A 19,153-nucleotide genomic window follows, 5' to 3' on the forward strand; every position below is an offset into this window, starting at 1 on the left:
CCTTCTGAGTTCCCATAGAATTTAAAATTAAACTTTAGTATATTTTTAAATTTAGTGCCCTTTTCACATACCGTTATCATGCACCAATGCTGTACAGTTGTGTAATCACAAATACTAAATATTTATCTCAACTTTAGCATTTTCGTTTCCGTATCCCAGCTATGCTAACTCCAACTGGGATTTATGGATTTATGGCTCTTTGAAGGGAGTCAGATATCAAGGAGTCAGTCTTCCCAAATTACGGTTCAAAAGACCATCTCGTTGTTATTTTTCATAATTCAATCGACTTGTCAAATGTACACAAATTCACACCTTCACACCAGTATATAATCAGTGGGAATTATTCTAAAATATAGCATGTAACAGCCATTGTCACGCCCATCCTGTCAGAATCTTCAAAAGACGACTCGTTCACGAACGTCACATCCGTATGCTAATTGTTTAGCCCTGATGAGGAATCACCGATGTGTCACAGTTTACAAGTGGAATCGGTCCTGGTCTTCTTCGGCAGTACCAGGTGTGCTCGGTTAGCAGCCGGCTCGCACACACACACATCAAAAATGAGGCATATGAAGTAGAATCACTAAGCCTCCGAGTGGGTGCTTGTGGCTAGTTTGCTAGCTTGTGTGTGTGTGTATGCTAGCTTGATGCGGGCAGGCGCCGAGACCCAGCGGATGCCTCCTCCATGCAGCAGCAGCAGCAGCGGCGGCGAGGAGGACCAGAAATCTGCCGCTCGCCGAGAGAGGAGATCAAAACGATGCCGCCTGTAAAAAGGGATTAAACGTAAGCAATCTGGCGTCAGCGGCTCTAAAGCCGAGGCTCGTCGTCGCTCTACTTCTCGTTGAATTTCCATCGCACGATCGACGCGATTTATCAAGCGTCGCGAATGACAGACGCACCGCGGCCGCTCTTCTCCGTAGCGTCGCACGACAATCGCAGGCCTTTAATGAGCTCTGTTGTTTTTGTGCGTCTCCACCTGCGCGGCTAGCTTGAGCGCATCAGCCGGCCGCCGGCGGATAAAACAGCTTTGCCAGCGGGGGCCAGGGGGGGAGACATGCCGTCGCAGAGCATCCGTCGCGACGCCTGACTCGCCCACCATGATGAAGACAGAACCGACATCCAAGAGCGCCGGCTCCTCTCTCAGGAGCCCGTCCCCGCACAGGAGCGCCTACGAGGCGGGGATGCAGGCCCTCAAGCCGGTGGCGGACAACGCCGCCAACGGGGACGTGCAGGACGGCCCCCGGGGCCGCAGGTACGGCTCCAACGTGCACCGCATCAAGAACATGTTCCAGCAGCTGCAGACCACCGCGCCGTCGGCGGCTGACGCGGAGGCCGAGGAAGGAGCCAAGGACAGCGACAAAGCCGTGCGTCTGACCCTCCCCAGGGCCGGCAGCCTGAACGAGAACGTGGACCACAGCGCCCTGCTCAAGCTGGGCTCCACGGTGTCCGAGCGCGTCAGCAAATTCGACACCAAGCCGGAGAACGGGCACCAGCGGGCGTCCTCGCCCAGCTACTCCAAGCTGCAGGAGACGCGCCGCATCTTCGAGCAGCAGCAGCAGCAGGAGAAGATGGCCACCACCAGGGTCCTGCTCAAGTCTGACAAGGCCTCGGGTCTGACGGAGGGCCGGCTGGACATGATGGCGCGCTTCAACGGCAGCACCGAGTCCCTGGACAGCCTGGACGCCAGCGAGGCGGTGTCGCCCACCGTCAGCCAACTCAGCGCCGTGTTCGAGCGCGCCGCAGAGCTGCGGAACAACCTGAACCGCCTCTCGTCCACGCCGCCGCTGCCCTCCAGGGGGGTCAGCGCCAAGGTGGGCGTGCTCAACTCCAAAGTCATCACTAAGAGGGCGAGTGCCTTGGCGGCCAACACCCAGGGGGACGACAAACCCAACCAAGAGGGACGACCCAGGAGGGCTGAGGGCGTCAACGGGGGTCAAAAGGCGTCCGGCGCTGAGGTGGACCAGCACCGGGCGAAGACCGTGTCGGACGCCGGCGTGGAGGCCAAAGCCCACCAGCTGGAGGAGGCCGGCATCGCGGCGTGCCACGCCCGCATCCGGGCCGAGAACGGAGAAGCCCCCTCAACCGGGGGTCGGGTGCTCGGACAGGAGGGGGCGGAGGAGAGCAGGACTCTGGGAGACGACGGCGGTGACGACGGAGGAAGCCAGGACGACGACGAGGAAGACGACGATGACCGCTACGAGGCCGAGTCCAGCTGCGTGGAGATCGCCGGGTTGCCCGCGGAGGAGGACCCGCCCCCTTCCAGGAAGATCCGCTTCAGCTCGGAGCCCATCAAGGTGAGACTTTAGCTATTGCTTGTCTGTACGCCGTGGGCGGGTTCACATCAAGCCAGGGGCGGAGCTATAGGGTGGCCATGTGGACAGTTGGGGTATCAACTCATGGTGAGCCATGGTCTCACTTTGCACCCCCCCCCCAATGAAAAATGTCTGCCGCTGGGTGTTTTGACTGGCATACGTGGTTATTATGGCGATTGATGCAGGGGGCGGGGCAGAGGAGGCGAGTCCGATTGTGGGGGTCAAAGGTTAGATTCCGCTATTATGCGGGTCAACTGTCACGTGGATGAATCGGTTGCGAAGCGACTTCTCTTTCTCTCTCTCGTGCTCAGTCGCCAAACAGGAAGTGCCCATTTGTAGCGCCCGCTTCCTCCCATCTGCAGCCACAATGAGGTCTTGTTGTTTCGGGGTAAAAAGGCGGCGTGGAGGTCTTCCTTCTTCCTGTAGCCCTTCTTTAAGGCTGGCGAGTCTACAGGAAGTGGCGGTCCCACTCAAGACTCTTCTTCTTCTTTTAGGGGCGATCCACACGGGACCTTCTCATGCCCTTTTATGATCTCATATTGGGGTGGGTACAGGCATATGTCTTGTTATGATCTCATATTGGGGTGGGTACAGGCATATGTCTTGTTATGATCTCATATTGGGGTGGGTACAGGCATATGTCTTGTTATGATCTCGTATTGGGGTGGGTACAGGCATACGTCTTGTTATGATCTCATATTGGGGTGGGTACAGGCATATGTCGTTTTATGATCTCATATTGGGGTGGGTACAGGCATATGTCTTGTTATGATTTCATATTGGGGTGGGTACAGGCATATGTCTTGTTATGATCTCATATTGGGGTGGGTACAGGCATGACATGACATTTTCTCTTCCTGTCGTGCTCATCACAAACACTTTGGGTTCCCGTTGCCGCAGCAACAAGGACCAGACACACGCGGCTTCCATTTTATTGTGTGTGTTGCGTTGGCGAACGCTGTGTCTTTGGAGGTAGGGGGGTGTTTGGGTTCTGGGTCGGCATCCAGACACCCTGCCGTGTTTCTTTGGGGGAGGAGGGAGCAGGGGGGAGGGGCAGACGGGTGGCAATCAGCAAGGTCACGCCGTCCCGCTTAGTTTCATTCCTGCAGCGTTGGGTGGGCTGAGCGTGGGCCCACTCGTCCAGGTGACCGCCGCCAGCTGAGTTATGTAACATGTCCCTCGCAGGTTTTAGCATCCATTAGCGCCATCAGGAGCAAAACAAACGCCGTCCCGTCTGTACCGTTGGATGAGCGTGATATTTTAATATATATATATATATTTTTTTTTTTATTTTATTTTATATGTGTATATATATATATATATATATATATATATATATATATATATATATATATATTATATATATTTATTTTATATTATATTTTTATTTTAATATATATATATATATTAAAATATCACGCTCATCCAACGGTACAGACGGGACGGCGTTTGTTTTGCTCCTGCTCCTTTATTTATATATATATATATATATATATATATATATATATATATATATATATATATATATATATATATATATATATATATATATATATATATATATATAATTAATATAAGCACTTTCTCTAGTATTTCAAATAGGGGGGAATATATTATTGTATTATTATGAATTTATTACCATAATATTTGGACTTACTCTTTCCGCAACATTTGTTTGTCTGTAATAATATTACAATTTTTTAAAAGTTAAAAAAAAATTCAACGCTATGCTACTAAAATGACATTATTTTTCAGCGGAATATTTCGAGTTTATTGTCATAAAATTGCAACTTTTTTCTTGTGAAAATACAACTTTTTCTCTAAATATTTTGAGTTTATTCTTGTAAAATTACAGCAGTTTTTTTCCAACTCTTGCCACAGACCAATAAAAAAGGGGCGTTGTGCCACATTTTGGACACCCCTACCATAACGTGTCGGCGTTTTATGTACGTGATGTAAAAAAAAGAGGCTAACAACGCGGCGCGTTAGCCGTAGCTGACGTTTCCTTTGTGGCACAATGATTCCAGCCTCGCTCAGACGCTGACCTTGTTATTCTGCCACCCTGCCCCCCCCCACTCACCCCCGGGGTCAGCGCTAAGCCGCCACTCGCCCGCTGACCAGCAACCCAGCAACTGGGCTGCCAAACCAGATGATGCAGCCATTATTTTCTGCGTGCGTGGATGAAGCCGCACTTGTGGACAACTTGAGTGTTGCAGGGCGGCCATGCTGATGATGCTGATGATGATGATGATGATGCTGATGATGCTGATGAAAGGTTTCCTTGGCGGCGGCGTGATTGAAACATTTCATGGCCGCTGTGAGAGCAGCTTGGATCGGAGGCTCGTCAAAGTACCTCACCTGCCGGGAACGGCTTGAAAGGACGGCAGCGGTGCTATTTCTGATGCCTCCGCACCTCCCATTGGCTGCCTCCAAATATAGATCGGTTCACTAGGAAGCAAGGTAGCAAGGAAGGAAGGAAGGAAGGACACCCATTGCCGTGACTCCCCACTCTATTGGTTATTAATGAGATATATTATTAGATATTGCAGTAACTTTGCGCTTTCGCTCGATCACGTTTTCTCTCAAATCTAATCATTCATAAATCATCATGTTTCCTGCTTGAATGCGGCTAATGGATTCATTTTTTGGTCTAAATGCAGAATATATGTTTCATATATATATAATATATCATATTTTTGTTTTTGTATGGGGAGGGGGTCGGATTGTCTATAATGGAGAGGAGTTTATCCAGTGTCTGTTTCATCTCTATGCTACTAAAATGATATTTATTTATAATATCAGAATATTCGGACTTTATTCACATAAAATTGCTTTGATTCTTTTTAGAATAAGACTTTTTTTTCTCGGAATATTTTGACTTTATTCTCAAAATTTTTTTCTAATTTTTTTATTTTTAAATTTATTGTTATATTATCAATTTATTCCCAGCAACCTAGTTTAGTTGTTTTTACTATTACCACTTATTCTCGTACAATTACAGCTTTTTTCTACTTGTATTCTGACTTTATTTTTGTACATTTACAACTTCTGACTTTTAACAAAAAAAAAAATTAACTTTATTGACATAATAATTTGAATTTTTGCTGCAACCAAATTTTTTTTCATAATATTCCGACTTAAAAATATAACCTGGTATTTTATACTACTACAATGATGATGTTTTTCCTCATCATCAAATTCAGACTTTTTCTCGTTGGATTCCAACCTTTTTTTCTTAATATTGTGACTTTAATCTTGTTACATTATTGCAGATTTGGACATTTTTGCTGTTATTCCTAAAAAAGCAATCCTACTTGGCGGAATTCCTCCTGCTGATACAAAGTGAGGCTGTCACTCCCTTGCCGACACGCTGCGGGTTAGCGTCTGCGGCCGGCGGCTAGCTAGCAGCGTTTGTAGGACATCCCGTGCGGCGCGGGGGAAGAGTGGAGGAAGAGTGGAGGAAGGGAGGGAGTTTCCTGGCCATCTGTTGGCTCCCCTGACCTACTATCGTCACAACTGGAAGAGCGCCCTTCTCTGGCACACATGTAACCCCGCCCACACGCCCCGCCCCGCCCCACCCCACCGCCTCTAATCCCACTGTTTGTCCTGCAAAGACAACAACAACATGTCTGCAGGCTGCAAGTGAAAGTGTTACATTTTAATTTGCACGCGTAATCACGACGGCGTGAACCCACTTCCACGCTCCAACGCTGAAACTGAAACGAGGGCGGCTACAGTCGCTGCTGCTTCCTTATCGGTTTCACCCCCCCCCCACCCCCCCACCCCCAAGAGTCAAGGACTCTTGTTGTCTCACACTACACAGGATGCCATACAGAAGTGTGTATTTTGTGTGTCTGTGTGTAATCCACATGCTGCTAATCCGGCTAAATACAAAGGTCACCTAAATCAAAGGCAGCTCCGCCCACCGCCTGTCTGTCACTCTTTGGGCCTGACGGGAGATGCAGCATTCCGACTTTTACCATTGGAATAATACTGGACATAGATTGCAGGTTTTTAGATGGCCGGGTGTCCCATCCTTTTGTTTATTTATGGAGGCCGTCACCACAAATAGATTGCAGCCCTGCGGGTCACATTTTGTTTAATGCTATGCTAAGACAGAGAACCAGTCTATTTATTATTATTATTATTATTATTATTATTATTAGCAGGAGGATTAATTATATTATATACAGACCTGATCAAAATCTTAAGAATCTTCTTGAATGTGGTCGGATCATCAACACAGTCATTCTTGGAACCATCCTGAGCATTAAGGAACAAAAAAGTCAAGTGGTAGACCTGGACCAGGATCCTGGTCCACTTGTTGGGGAGGACAAATAGCTCCCGGACAATTAGCAAAGCAGGAAGATCCACTGACCGGATTTGCTTGGTTCTTCCCCGGTGTCCGACCTGGAACTAGACAGGGGGGGTAGACTTGTATTCAATACAAAAGGCCAAATAATCATGGTGCATTCAAGGCGCCTGGAGAACAGCATATGGGGCGAAGTTTAACCTTAATAAAACAGCGCTTGAATCAGATTTTACCGATACCCACAAACGCATCGCAATGAATCTAGATTTTACCCAGACGATGCACTCGCATCGATGAATCTGGATTATTTTCCACACCCTCAGTATACTTCATACATCATATACATCACCTTAATGAGGTCAGGTGACCACGTCAACGTTGGAGTCCTTCACAGAGACTATTCTTGTCTCAGGAGGAGGTTTTAGTGTTCAGTGATGCAAGTACAACAATACTGTAAATCTCTCAAAGGCTGTGTGTGTGTGTGGTATGGGGGGGGGGCGAGCTGCCTCCCGTTGCCATGGAGATGACGGCGAGGCGGAGGGGAGTGTGCAACACAGATGGGCCAAACAAAGTGTGAGATGCAAACAAAGTCAGCACACAAAGTGGGAAAATGTTGCAGGAGTGCCAACACAAAGCTTGTCTCCTCAACAAGACGCTTCAATCGCTGTGACGAGTCCAGCGTGCAAGGCGCTGCATGCGTAATCACCTCCTGTGTGTGTGTGTGTGCGTGTGTGTGTGTGTGTGTGTGTGTGTGTGTGTGTGTGCAGCTGCAGCAGCCCCCATTAGCATGCCGGAGGAGCTGGTGTAGAGCAGCACGCTGTCCAAGGCGGCTGGAACATTTATCTAAACCTAAACACAACGTTTACCCTGACCAACGCAAGAACGCTCACTCTGATGTGTTGGGAATGACATAACACCTTCTATTGACACGAGTCCTGACAGGAAGTCCGGTCTTTTATATAGAATGCAGAGTAAAGACGCTTCTTAGCAGGAAGTCAAATCACCAGCCGTACGTTTAAATCGTCCTCCGTGTCATCAGGGCTCTGATAATCAAAGATCCTCAATATGACGAGAGCGCTCTGCTGTTTTTAGGCAGCTACCGGAAAAACAGCAAAGATCCTCTATACAACAGGAGCACTCTGCTGCTTCTAAGTGGCTACTGCAAAAATGCTAATCAAAGATCCTCTATATGACAGGGGCACTCTGCAGCTTCTGGGCAGCTACTGCAAAAATGCCAAAGATCCTCTATATGACAAGAGCACTCTGCTGTTTTTAAACAAGAAACACAACTGAAGGAACTTCTTTTTCACTGGACTGTTTTTAAGTGCAAAAATCCTAGTCAAAGATCCTCTATACATGACAGGAGCACCCTGCTGGTTTTAAGCAGCCACTGCAAAAAGGTTAGTCAAAGATCCTCAATATATGACAGGAGCACTGTATTGTTTTTTTTTTAAACTACTGTAAAAAAAAAAAAACAGAAGTCAAAGATCCTCTATGACAGGAGCAGCAGCTAATACAAAAAAAACATTAGTCAGAGATCCTCTATATATGAAAGGAGCTCTCTCCTGTTATTAAGGACCCTGCAAAACTAATCAAAGATCTTTATTGTGGCAGGAGTACTGCAAAAAAAAACAAGATCCTATATTTGACAAGAGCACTTTGCTGTTTTTATGCAGCTACTGCAAAAATGCTAGTCAGAGATCCTCTATATACAGTATGGATGAAAAGTGCCCTCTGCTGCTGGCACAAATCATAATCAAATATCTTTTTTAATATCTTAATAGTTTTTATGTAACTTCAGCAAAAAAGTTAGTCAAAGATCCTCTATTTTACAGTTTTTAATCAACGACTGCAAAAACCCTAGATCAAGATCCTGTATATGACAGGAGCGCCCTGCTGTTTTTATGTAACTTCTGCAAAAAAGTTAGTCAAAGATCCTCTATTTCACAAGAGCGCCCTACAGTTTTTAAACAAATACTGCAAAACACTCGTCAAAGATCCTGTATATGACAAGAGTTCTGATTGTTCTGCAAAGACGTCGGCCACTAAAGTTGTGAGGTCATCGGCGATGTGGGCAGTGAGACGTACGTGACGTGAAGTGTCGCGTTCGAGTACGTGAACGTGTCTTTGTTTGCGTTTGCCGGCAGGTGTTCGCCACCTACCCCAACGAGGACTACGACAGGCGCAACGAAGACGTGGACCCCATGGCGGCGTCGGCCGAGTACGAGCTGGAGAAGAGGGTGGAAAGGCTGGACCTGTTCCCCGTGGAGCTGGAGAAAGGTACGCACGCGCACGACGTCATGGGAGCGGTCGATAGGAACGCCGGGAATGCAGAATCGTCTATTTTTAAACCAAACCCTCCTGCTAGCTTGATGTCTCCACTGGTATAGTGATTCGGGATCTGGATTCTGCTCCAGATCATCCACACATGGAATTGCCTTTTGTTCCTGGTGGCGTTCCGCTGTACCGTAGCGTTTTTGTATCCATGTTAAAGCATATGGCTGCAGTACTCCTGCTGTTGTTGTCCCAAAGCAGATTGATTGACAGTGGTCTATAGCCAATCAGCACACAGTGCAGACAGACGACAGAGGGAATAGAGAGACACTCAGCTTCCCACAATGCAACGGTCTTGTCTTTCAGATGAAGATGGGCTGGGCATCAGCATCATCGGGATGGGTGCGGGAGCCGACATGGGCCTGGAGAAGCTGGGCATCTTCGTCAAGACCGTCACTGAGGGCGGGGCGGCGCATCGGGACGGCAGGTGCGTTCGCTGTCGTCAGTGCCTCGTTTTTTCCAGCTACGGTTCTCACCACCAGTACATGAAAACAAAAGTATTGGGTCAGAGAGTCATTGACTTTTGAAGAAAAGTGTCCCTATACTTTTCTCCGTGTGGTGCACACGGCCTCGTGCTTTAAGATTGATCATCTGAACTCGCTCCTGCAGGATCCAAGTCAACGACCTCATCGTGGAGGTGGACGGCACCAGCTTGGTGGGCGTCACCCAGAGTTTCGCCGCCTCCGTGCTGAGGAACACGTCGGGAACCGTCAAGTAAGAATCCATGAACATCACTCGTCCATGTTAGTCGCCCCCGATATCGAAGGCACGGCGAAGCTCTTAAGAGTCGTTTGAAGGGTAGCTGGTGCTGCGAGCCAAGCCGCCATAAAAAGATAGCAACATAAAGGAGCAGCAGCTAAAAATAGCCACGTGATAAGAAAAGACACAGCAGGCCAGGTTGAATATGCCAATATGATTCAGCCATCAAACCGCCGTGATATTACAAAAATATGACTTTGACTATGAGAGCGATGATTGGTTGGAAACCAGAGTCCCCGGAGAATCTCCTGACTGCGTGGCCGCCATGCTAACCACTCACCCACCGTGCGGCTGAAAATGAAGTCAAAATATTAACAGAAAAAGTTGTATTCTCAAGTATTATAATAAATTCTGACATTCGAAAAACTACAACAAAAAAACTGCTGCCATCGGATGAGATTAAAGTCAAAATATTAACAGGAAACGTCATATTCTAACAAGGAAAAAAAATGCAATTTTACAAGAAAAAACTTGAAATACTCAGAAGTAGCATAAATTGAAAATATTCAAGAAAAATGTTATTAATAAGTCATAATATTTTGAGAAACAAACAAGGTACAGTTGTACATTTTTGGAAATTGAGGGTGCAGTAAAAGTTATAAGGTTACGGGAATAAAGTCCAAATATTATGAAAATAAATTCATATTATTAGAAAAAGAATAAAATTGTTGAAAAAAAAACAAAACAGAATAAAGTCAAAATATTAAGAGAAAAAAGATCTCACAAGTGACAGACATAATTTTACAAATAGGAATAAAGAATATAATATAAATTTAATAGAAATTTTAATTAAAATAAATTTTTAAATTTAATAATATAAATTTAAAGTTGTAATATTATGAGAAACAAACCAACAAAGTTGTCATTTTTGTACAATTAGATTGCTGAGAAAAAATGTAATTCCTAATATTACGATCAGACACATTGCATGTATTCCGTGCATTCTTAGCTAAGTCCTTTTTATCTGTTTTTATATCTTTAGAATGCACAGAAAGGAGAAAGACCGACTGTATGTGTTCGTGTCTCACAAAAGGATTGTGGGTGATGGGCAAAAATCCCCCCAAAAGGCATCACGCTACGTCATATCTTTTCGATGTGTGCATGCTTTTCTCATTCATAATTGAGCATAGCGGCGTTTGGCGCTGAAGATCAGAGGCCTTCCTCGATAGCCGATGCATTATGCATGACGATGAAGCCGAGGACGCCATAAAGGAACATCACCCGGGCAGGAAGCATTTCATTAAGCGCCGCGTCGTCCTCACGCTTTTGCTTTGCGCTCCAGGCGGCACGTGTGATGTACTGAATGACAAATGATTGTGCAGGTTCTTCATCGGGCGCGAGAAGCCGGGCGAGCAGAGCGAGGTGGCCCAGCTCATCCAGCAGACGCTGGAGCAGGAACGCTGGCAGCGGGAGATGCTGGAGCAGCGCTACAACCAGTACATGGAGGAGCAGGAGGTCCGTATTTTTCTTCTTTGGCATAAAACGCCGCAGCTCGTCATTGTGGAATGTGTGCGGCGGTGCAGCGAGAAGGGAAACGCTGAGTAATCCGTTTCTCATCCTACCCCCGTTCCCTTCCCCCGCCAAATCAGCCTCGGAATTCGTGGAGCCGTCTCAGCTTCCTCATTGATATTGCTTCCATTTTGGGAGCAATGATGTGTATTTATTTATGTTCCACCAAATCATAACACATACTGCTGCAAATGATGACTTATTCATGTGACTGATTAGGCTAACCAAAATATTAAAAACATTATTGTTTTTATCTAATATCTTTGCATCTGAGGCACCGCAATGTTGCTTTTGTGTCGCCGCAAGGCTCTGCAAGTGCACGGAAGCGGCCTTTAGACTGGTGACAATAACAGGAAGTGGCGCCATTCATTCGTAGACTATGGGGGGGGGTCGCTTCTTGAAAAAGCACGCCGGCAGGCAGAACGACGGCGCTTTGGTACACTCTAGTGGCCGTTTGGCGTCACTGCACGTGATTTCAGCCCTGGTGGCTGGCTTTCGCGCATGGAGGACACCGATTCCCAACCCATATGAAGCAAAAGAAATCTCGTAAATTTACGACAATAAAGTTGTAATTATTTTACGTGTCAGGAAGAAAGGAAACTTTATTTTCTTTTTTAACATGGCAGTTGAACACAGACTAGCCCGTCTCCATTCCTACCCCGCCCTCTCCACACGCTAAAGGTAACATACCGGAAGTCCCTCCTTTTCATAGCTGTCTCAGCGGATGCCTGAAGCATAAAGTTTCTATTTTTTCCTCCTAAAATGTATGACTTCATTCTCGCAATATTGCAAGTTTTTTCCCCGAAATCTTAGAGTATTTTAACACTCCGTTGTAACAGGCATTGCCTGAGACAGCTATGAAAAGGGAGACTTACGTGGCCTTGGGCAAAGGTAACACGACGACTTCTTTCTCGTAAATTTACAGCGTTATTCTCGTAAATTGACAACGTTTTGTGTCGTAAATTTACGCCTTTTATCTCAGAAATTTATGGCTTTATTCTCGTAATGTTGCAAGTTTTTTTTCTCCACGAAATCGCAGAGTGTTTTAACACTCCGTTGTAACAGGCATTGTCTGAGACAGCTATGAAAAGGGAGGACTTCTGTACGTGATTTTTAGCCTTGGGCAAAGGTAACACGACGACTTCTTTCTCGTAAATTGACAGTGGTATTCTCGTAAATTGACAACGTTTTTTGTCGTAAATTTATGCCTTTTTTCTCTCCGAAATTTACGACTTCATTCTCGTAAATTTACAACTTTATTCTGTAGATCATTTTAACACCCCATCGTAGCAGGCACTGCCAGAGACAGCTATAAAGGACGTATAGATTACAGTGATAAAAAAAGAATGACATGAAAGGATAATAAAAGCGAAGGGCAACTCATGATGTACAATCTGCCATTGTTTAGTCTGTCCCTATCCAGTACGTATAGGTTTGCATGGATAAGTCATCAGTATGCGTGGACATTTTGGTCCTAAATATATGAAAGTGACCCATAACTTCCGTTGTCGCCCCAGGGCGGGGAGTACGGCACAGACGAGGAGGAAGATGAGGATGAAGACAGCCCGCAGTACACCGGCGCCATCGAAGTGTTCGACCTGGCGGAGAACGAGGACCTGTCGCCGCTGGAGACGGACCCCGAGAAACTGGCGCATAAGTACAAAGAGGTGGGCGGAGTCACCTTCTTTTAAACATGCAGCAAATCCTCACCTGCTCACGTCGTCTTCTCGTCCAGCTCCAAATCAAACACGCCGTGACGCAGGCCGAGATCCAGCAGCTGAAGAGGAAGGTACGCTTGCTTCGCCCCCCTCCGCCCCCCTCCGCCCCCCCGGGTCTCTCTGTGGTCGATTGTAATAAATGCACACGCTCTCCTTGCAGCTGCACCACGCCGAGCAGGACAAGCAGCGCTGGCGCGCGGACAAGGTCCAGCTGGAGCAGACCCTGCAGGAGAACAAGGAGCGCATGGAGAAGCTGGAGGGCTACTGGATGGAGGCTCAGAGTCTGTGCCAGGCCGTGGACGAGCACCTGAAGGAGACCCAGGCCCAGTACCAGGCGCTGGAGCGCAAGTACAGCAAAGCCAAGCGGCTCATCAAGGACTACCAGCAGAAGTAAGAAGACGCATGAACGGCCGTCGCCTGAATTTCGCCCATTTGCCAAGAATGCACCCCCTTGAGCAAGACGTGCCCCCACCATGGGTCGTGTTGCTGGATGCCACCTTACTGTTGTGGTTTCTTCTCCAGGGAGATTGAGTACCTGAAGAGGGAGACGCAACGATGTGCACAAGTTGGAGCCGAGGCGTCGCTCCTCAAGGAGGAGTCGGGTCAACTGCAGGAACAGGTCTGAACTTGACCACCAACAAAAGAAGGTCGCATTTCCTTGTTAGCTCGGTGGCACATGGTGCAGATCTGGATAAAGGGGTAGGACTTACGTAGACGCAGTGACCCACCAGATACAGCTACAGTTGGCATCCATGTTGCTTTGCCGCCACCTACAGGACTGGAGTGGAGCACAATCTGTTAGCATGTTGTGGTTGTTTTTTTAAAATACAATGTTTTTGTTTATTGTCACTAAAATTTTATTATAATATATGACCTATTTTTTTACTAACCCAGTAGTGTCCAAAATGCGGCCTGCAGCACATTCTAAAAATACAATTTAACAAGAAAACAAAAACAGCAGTAATTGTAGAAAAATAAAGTCAAAATATAATAAATCCTGATATATCAATAAATAAATATGACGTTCCTCTTGCTCCGCTGCAGGTGGCTGACCTGGAATGCCAGGTGGAAGAGCTGAAATCGGAACCTTTATAAGAGCCTTGAGTCCGTCACGTCCGTGAGGGGGAGGAGCTCCCAGGAGGAAGAAAGGAGAGCACAAGGAGCAGCAGGGTATCTGGCAGCATCCTCCACGTGTCCCGCCTCCGTGTTTTAATCCGTCACTTTTCAGTTTTTCTTACCGAAAGGTGAGGGAACTCTGAACTTTTACAACTTGGAGAGTATTTAACCCCGAATTTGTCTTTTTTTTTTTTTTTCATTTTAAATTGCCAAAAAAAACCCAAAACCTCCCCTCTTGGATCTCTTTCTAGTTTTGTGACCTTTTCCAGCTTGTACAGACGTGATTCAGTGTGGATTAACAACCAGTTTGCTTTGTAAAAGAGTTTTAATATAACATTTAACGGAACCTAAAGTCTAATTGGATTAGATTGCGGGGTTGTATATTTGATGTGAGATGTAAACACTGAGGTGCTTGGCTGGGATGGATAACCTTCACGTAACCACGGCAACCACCTGCTGCCTACCTTTCAGAAGTGTTTTTGTGTATTATTATTTTTTACACATAGACTCATTATTGAAAAGTCATCGTGAGACTCTTCAAGACTACTGACTATGGAGGGACAGGACAGGACTGGACCCGGTCCAGTACCAGCAGAGGACGTTCTAAAAGTCTGGAACCAGCAGCTGCTGCACAGCCCACAGGGGGCGTGGGGGGTGGGGGGGGGAGGAAAAAAAAAACACAAAACACACTGCCTGAATTGAACGCACAGCCGAGCTCAGTTTCTTCTATTTCAACGTCATAGGTGAGCCAAGAAGGACAAAAACATATTGTCGTATTAAAAGATGAGTCAATTGAAAAAAAAAACAAAAACAGGCATGGTTGTGATAATAATAATAATAACGATGATAATAACATAAGGCTTGTACAGTGCACATGCTTTGCATTGTATGTTTTGTGGATTAAATGGTCAACAGTGATGGCAGTCTGCTTGTTTTTATTGACATGTCGTAGCCATGATGCAATCGCGTGGACTTAAAGGTGCAGGCACACACATTAGTAATGTTTGGTGTCAGCTGGTGATTTGGCAAAGTTTGGCTGCTAATGTTAACGTTAGCTATGACGTGAAGCGCACGACAATCCCGACAGACCGCTTTTGTGTACATGCACGGAGCCGAGGGGCGGCAGCACCGTTCAAGTCTCAACTCACTTCTAAAACTATTGAGTGTTAAGTTAAATGATTGAGTGTGTCCGAGTGCATCTTCTGGTGGTGCCTCCTGAGGTGGTAGTTCCTGGAGAAGCTCTTCCCGCACTGGCCGCAGGAGAACATGCGCTGTCCCTTGTGCAGCATCTTGTGAACTTTGAGGCTCTGCGGGCGGCTGAAGCTCTTGCAGCACTCGTCGCAGGCGTGCAGCTTGACGCCCGTGTGCTTCCTCTCGTGCCGCTTCAGGTCGCCCGACTGGCGGAAGCGCTCGCCGCAGTTGGTGCACAGGTACGGGCGCTCGCCCGTGTGCGTGCGCAGGTGCACGGTGAGCTGGCCCGAGGTGGCGAAGCTCTTGTCGCAGTGCGGGCAGGCGTAGGGCCGCTCGCCCGTGTGCGTGCGCTGGTGCTGCTTGAGGCGGTAGTGGTTGGCAAAGCCCTTCCCGCAGTCGGTGCACAAGTAGAGCACCTTGACCTGCTGGAAGCACGCGTGGTTTTTGAAGGCCCCGGCGCTGACGTAGTGCTTTCCGCAGTGCGGGCACGTCAGCTCCTTGGCGTCCTGGCCGTCCTCCAGCTGCTCCGTCAGGTCGTCGGACTCGGGGAGGGCCAGGTACTCCATGGGGTGGTGCCTCCGGATGTGCTTGGCCAGGTAGCTCTTGGCGGTGAAGGAGAATGGGCAGTGGGAGCAGGAGAAGAGCTTGGAGGAGCAGTGGTACTTCCTGCACACGTGAGTCCGCTGGTGCTTCTCCAGGGTGGCGGCCGCGGTGAAGACCTTGTCGCAGCGCTCGCATCGGTGGGACACGGCGCTCCTGTGGACGGTCTGCTCGTGTCTCCTCAGGAAGCCCGGCTTGCGGAAGGTCAGCCCGCAGTGGGGGCAGATGTGGGGCCTCTCGGCGCACGTGTGCGCCCGCAGGTCGTCCGGGTGGGCGTAGGTTTGTTTGCAGCAATTGCAGCTGAACCACTTTGTCAGCTTCTCCGCCTCGGCGTCTTCCGCCGTGGTCTTCTTGCGTGCTTTTCGCTTCGGCGCAATAAGCTGAGTTATGGCAGATATTTTGGAGGCGGAGCCATGCCGCCGGGGCCTTTGACACTTTTTGACGCCCTCGATCGCCACGGAGGACTCAGGGACGAAATCGGGATCGTTCTCCACGTCTCGTCTGTCCTCCAAGTGACTGCTGTCAATGTGCTGCTGCAGGAGGTCCACGCTGGAGAAGGTCAGCGAGCACATGGCACAGCTGAAGGGCATGCTGGGAGTCGCCCTCGGAAGCCGCCGTGGTCTCCGGCTGCCTTCCCGCTGCCTCCGGTGGTGCTGCAGGTGGCGGTGCAGGTCACAGTACTTGCTGAAGACCCGCTGGCAGACCCTGCACACGTGCGGACGCGGCTTGTGGACCAGCAGCTTGTGCTTCTTGAGGGCCATCTCGGTCTGGAAGCTCTTTCCGCACTCCGGACAGCCGCTGGGCTTGCGCTCCACCTCTTGTGGTTCCGTGTGTTCCCCTTCATCTGCTGGCGCTTCCGTGGCCTCCTCGCTTGCCTCCTTTGGTTCAGTCAGTTGGCCCGCTGATGTGTTGGACTCTTCCGGCGTGGAAGCAGAGCAGTCCTGCTGCTTTTCCGACACGTTCCCCGCAATCAACCCGTCGCGCTTCCTGTGGACCAGCTGGTGCCGGGTCAGACCGGAAGCCTGGGTGAAGCTTCGGCGGCACAGCGTGCAGCAGTAAGGTCGCTTGTTGGCGTGCACGCACCGCTCGTGTCTCTCCAGGTGCGACGCCTGCTTGAAGGTCTTGCCGCAGGTGGGGCAGCTTCTGGACTTGACCGGGTCTGCGGGTATCAGCAACAGGGACGAAGCGGAGACGCTTATCTCCGTGCCCGAGGTGGGATTTTCAACCGCGACTGCTTCGGTGTGGCTGAAGCAGTCGGCGTGGCGCTGGAGGAAGGCCTCGGTGGTGAAGGTCAGCTGGCAGTGGACGCACACAAAGACCTGGGACGTCACGGGCGGGATGCTCTCTGCTCACCAGAGGACGAAATCATTGTTAGACGTCACAAAGCGCACCGCGACCAAGCCATGTCATTATTAATCGTAAGTACCTGCGGCCTTCAGCTTCACCTGCCACATTTGCGTCCACACGGCGCTGAAACGGCCGAGGAACTTGTCGCTGGGCCACACCAGCAGCTCGTCCCCGGCATGGATGCTGCGGCAGCAGTGGTACAGGATGCTGCCTTTGTACTGGACCGCCAGCAGGTTGGCTTCGTCTCTGCTGCGGGAACAGTTCACGTACCTTCGAGAGAGCGACACAAAACATTAAATGATGACGGTTCTCGTCCACGAAGGAGAAACCCAAAAATGAACCCAAATGACCTCATCCAGTTTGACACCGACTCTGTAGCGGCATCGATGTACTCATAAGCATCCTCTCCTTTGGAAATCTGCAGGGAAAAAAAAACGAATAGTCACATCAAGTCTACAAAACGTGTCAAAAACGTCACGTCTCACCTCCCAAGAAAAGTCACTCCCGATGGCGTTCTCCATGGTGGTCTCCTCGCCCTCAAACGGTCCGAAATGCATCCCAGGAGAGAGAGCCGGCCCGTGGTTGATGACCCCGACGCCCCCGCTGGGGATACTGGACCTCCCCACCGCGAGGCCGTACGGCAGAGTCAGCAGCGCCCGCTGGGGGATGCCCACGCTGGCAGGAAAGTCGAGAATAAAAGACGGGCCGCCGAGCTTGGACGAGTCGTCCTGGTCTTGGAAGAGGCTGAGACACTCGTCACAACCTGGATAAAATAAAGTGTTCACGTTTATGCTGGTATCGTCACGTATGCGTTTGACGGACTCCCTTACAAAAACCTCCGTTGCCCTCTGGATGGTCTCCATTCACCAACAGCTTCTGGATGGGTGATTCCACTGGCTCCGACACTGGAATCACTGAAAGGGAGAACGCAGTACAATGACGCTCACCATTGCTGCCACTCCTGGCCACTAGGGGGCGTTCTTGTGTGATAGGCGTGCGACACTGCAACTTTTGGTGTCGATGTGATGTCAGTATTACTAATACCATTATTCATAACAATACGTCTTACTTTACTATAAGTCAATGTCATTAAGTTAGCCTTTAATTAGTTCATAATAATGCGAAAATATGATCACAAGAAATTAACATAGCGAACTAAAAACAATCACTTTAGCATCACTATGGGTCGACGGTTGGTTCGATCGTTCGGTGTCGTACGTGGGGACTGTTGCTATGTTTTCAAAAAGCTTTGTTGTCCTCAAACAATGTCTCATTTTGATGTTTAACTCAGTGACAGCACTTAAATGCAATTTCTTCATGTAATAAACGATACCGTACATAAACACTCGATTGTCTCGATTCACCATACCTGCTGTGGTAATGCTGTCAGCGGGCAGACAGCCTTCAATGATGACAACCTCCCCGGTGGACTCGACCCACTCCACGGCTTCGGTGGCGCACGACATGGGCGGTAACAAACACCCACTGTTTCACTATTTTTTTTTTTTTAGCTCTTGCGATGCTAACAACTCACCCACAGCCCGCATAAACTAGCTAGCCTTTGAAGCTTCGGTAGCATGTTAGCATAAGTCTCCACAAAGTCTTTGACCTCTTTGTCGCCGACAAACTAACGAAAACGACATTAAAGTATTGTCGTATGAAAAGTTAACGTTCACTTTTAGGTTATTAACTCGCTTACAAGAACTGTTTCGACGCCTAGATAAAACCAGTTGAAACGAAACTAGCTCTCCCACTGAACTTTCACCCGGAAATCGACGGGAGAAGACTTTCGCAGCAAAAGCCGTATTTTCCAAATAAAAGCGCTTCTTTTCTTTTCATTGCGTTGTAATTGTGATGGCGAAATTTGGTAAAATTATTTACACTCAGTAGTAATCATATGACGTATTCGTGTTGTTATTCTTCATATCATCTAAATGTGGCAAGACTACATATAC

At 48.3% G+C, this 19,153-nt stretch overlaps 2 protein-coding genes across 2 annotated transcripts; one reads left to right on the plus strand and one right to left on the minus strand.

Moving 5' to 3' along the window:
- The first annotated feature begins 438 nt into the window (after window positions 1-438).
- LOC131132491 (neurabin-2-like) lies at window positions 439-15,216 on the plus strand. The gene is made up of 10 exons (XM_058078199.1): window positions 439-2,294; window positions 8,772-8,904; window positions 9,265-9,385; window positions 9,568-9,672; window positions 11,040-11,172; window positions 12,744-12,893; window positions 12,962-13,015; window positions 13,105-13,334; window positions 13,467-13,563; window positions 13,989-15,216. The coding sequence occupies exons 1-10, from the start codon at window positions 1,098-1,100 to the stop codon at window positions 14,037-14,039; spliced, it is 2,271 nt and encodes a 756-aa protein (XP_057934182.1). The 5' UTR covers window positions 439-1,097; the 3' UTR covers window positions 14,040-15,216.
- On the minus strand, window positions 13,931-18,992 carry LOC131132484 (histone-lysine N-methyltransferase PRDM9-like). Its single transcript, XM_058078182.1, has 6 exons — window positions 18,568-18,992; window positions 18,029-18,112; window positions 17,684-17,961; window positions 17,549-17,616; window positions 17,278-17,468; window positions 13,931-17,196 (listed from the first exon to the last, which is right to left on the minus strand). The coding sequence occupies exons 1-6, from the start codon at window positions 18,662-18,664 to the stop codon at window positions 15,227-15,229; spliced, it is 2,688 nt and encodes an 895-aa protein (XP_057934165.1). The 5' UTR covers window positions 18,665-18,992; the 3' UTR covers window positions 13,931-15,226.
- Between the last annotated feature and the right edge of the window lie 161 nt (window positions 18,993-19,153).

This window comes from Doryrhamphus excisus, chromosome 7 (assembly GCF_030265055.1).
Source record: "Doryrhamphus excisus isolate RoL2022-K1 chromosome 7, RoL_Dexc_1.0, whole genome shotgun sequence".
Taxonomy (NCBI): Eukaryota; Metazoa; Chordata; class Actinopteri; order Syngnathiformes; family Syngnathidae; genus Doryrhamphus; species Doryrhamphus excisus.

What these genes read in the sequence shown, in the direction of transcription:
- LOC131132491 (XM_058078199.1), top strand. Translation starts at nt 1,098, where the DNA reads ATGATGAAGACAGAACCGACATCCAAGAGCGCCGGCTCCTCTCTCAGG. An exon ending in TCCAGCAGCTGAAGAGGAAG is followed by an intron (nt 13,016 to 13,104) that starts GTACGCTTGCTT and finishes CTCTCCTTGCAG; the next exon opens with CTGCACCACGCCGAGCAGGA. An exon ending in ATCAAGGACTACCAGCAGAA is followed by an intron (nt 13,335 to 13,466) that starts GTAAGAAGACGC and finishes TTTCTTCTCCAG; the next exon opens with GGAGATTGAGTACCTGAAGA.
- LOC131132484 (XM_058078182.1), bottom strand. Translation starts at nt 18,664, where the DNA reads ATGTCGTGCGCCACCGAAGCCGTGGAGTGGGTCGAGTCCACCGGGGAG. An exon ending in GGAGTGACTTTTCTTGGGAG is followed by an intron (nt 17,617 to 17,683) that starts GTGAGACGTGAC and finishes TTTTCCCTGCAG; the next exon opens with ATTTCCAAAGGAGAGGATGC. An exon ending in TCGGTGTCAAACTGGATGAG is followed by an intron (nt 17,469 to 17,548) that starts GTCATTTGGGTT and finishes GCTCTCTCGAAG; the next exon opens with GTACGTGAACTGTTCCCGCA.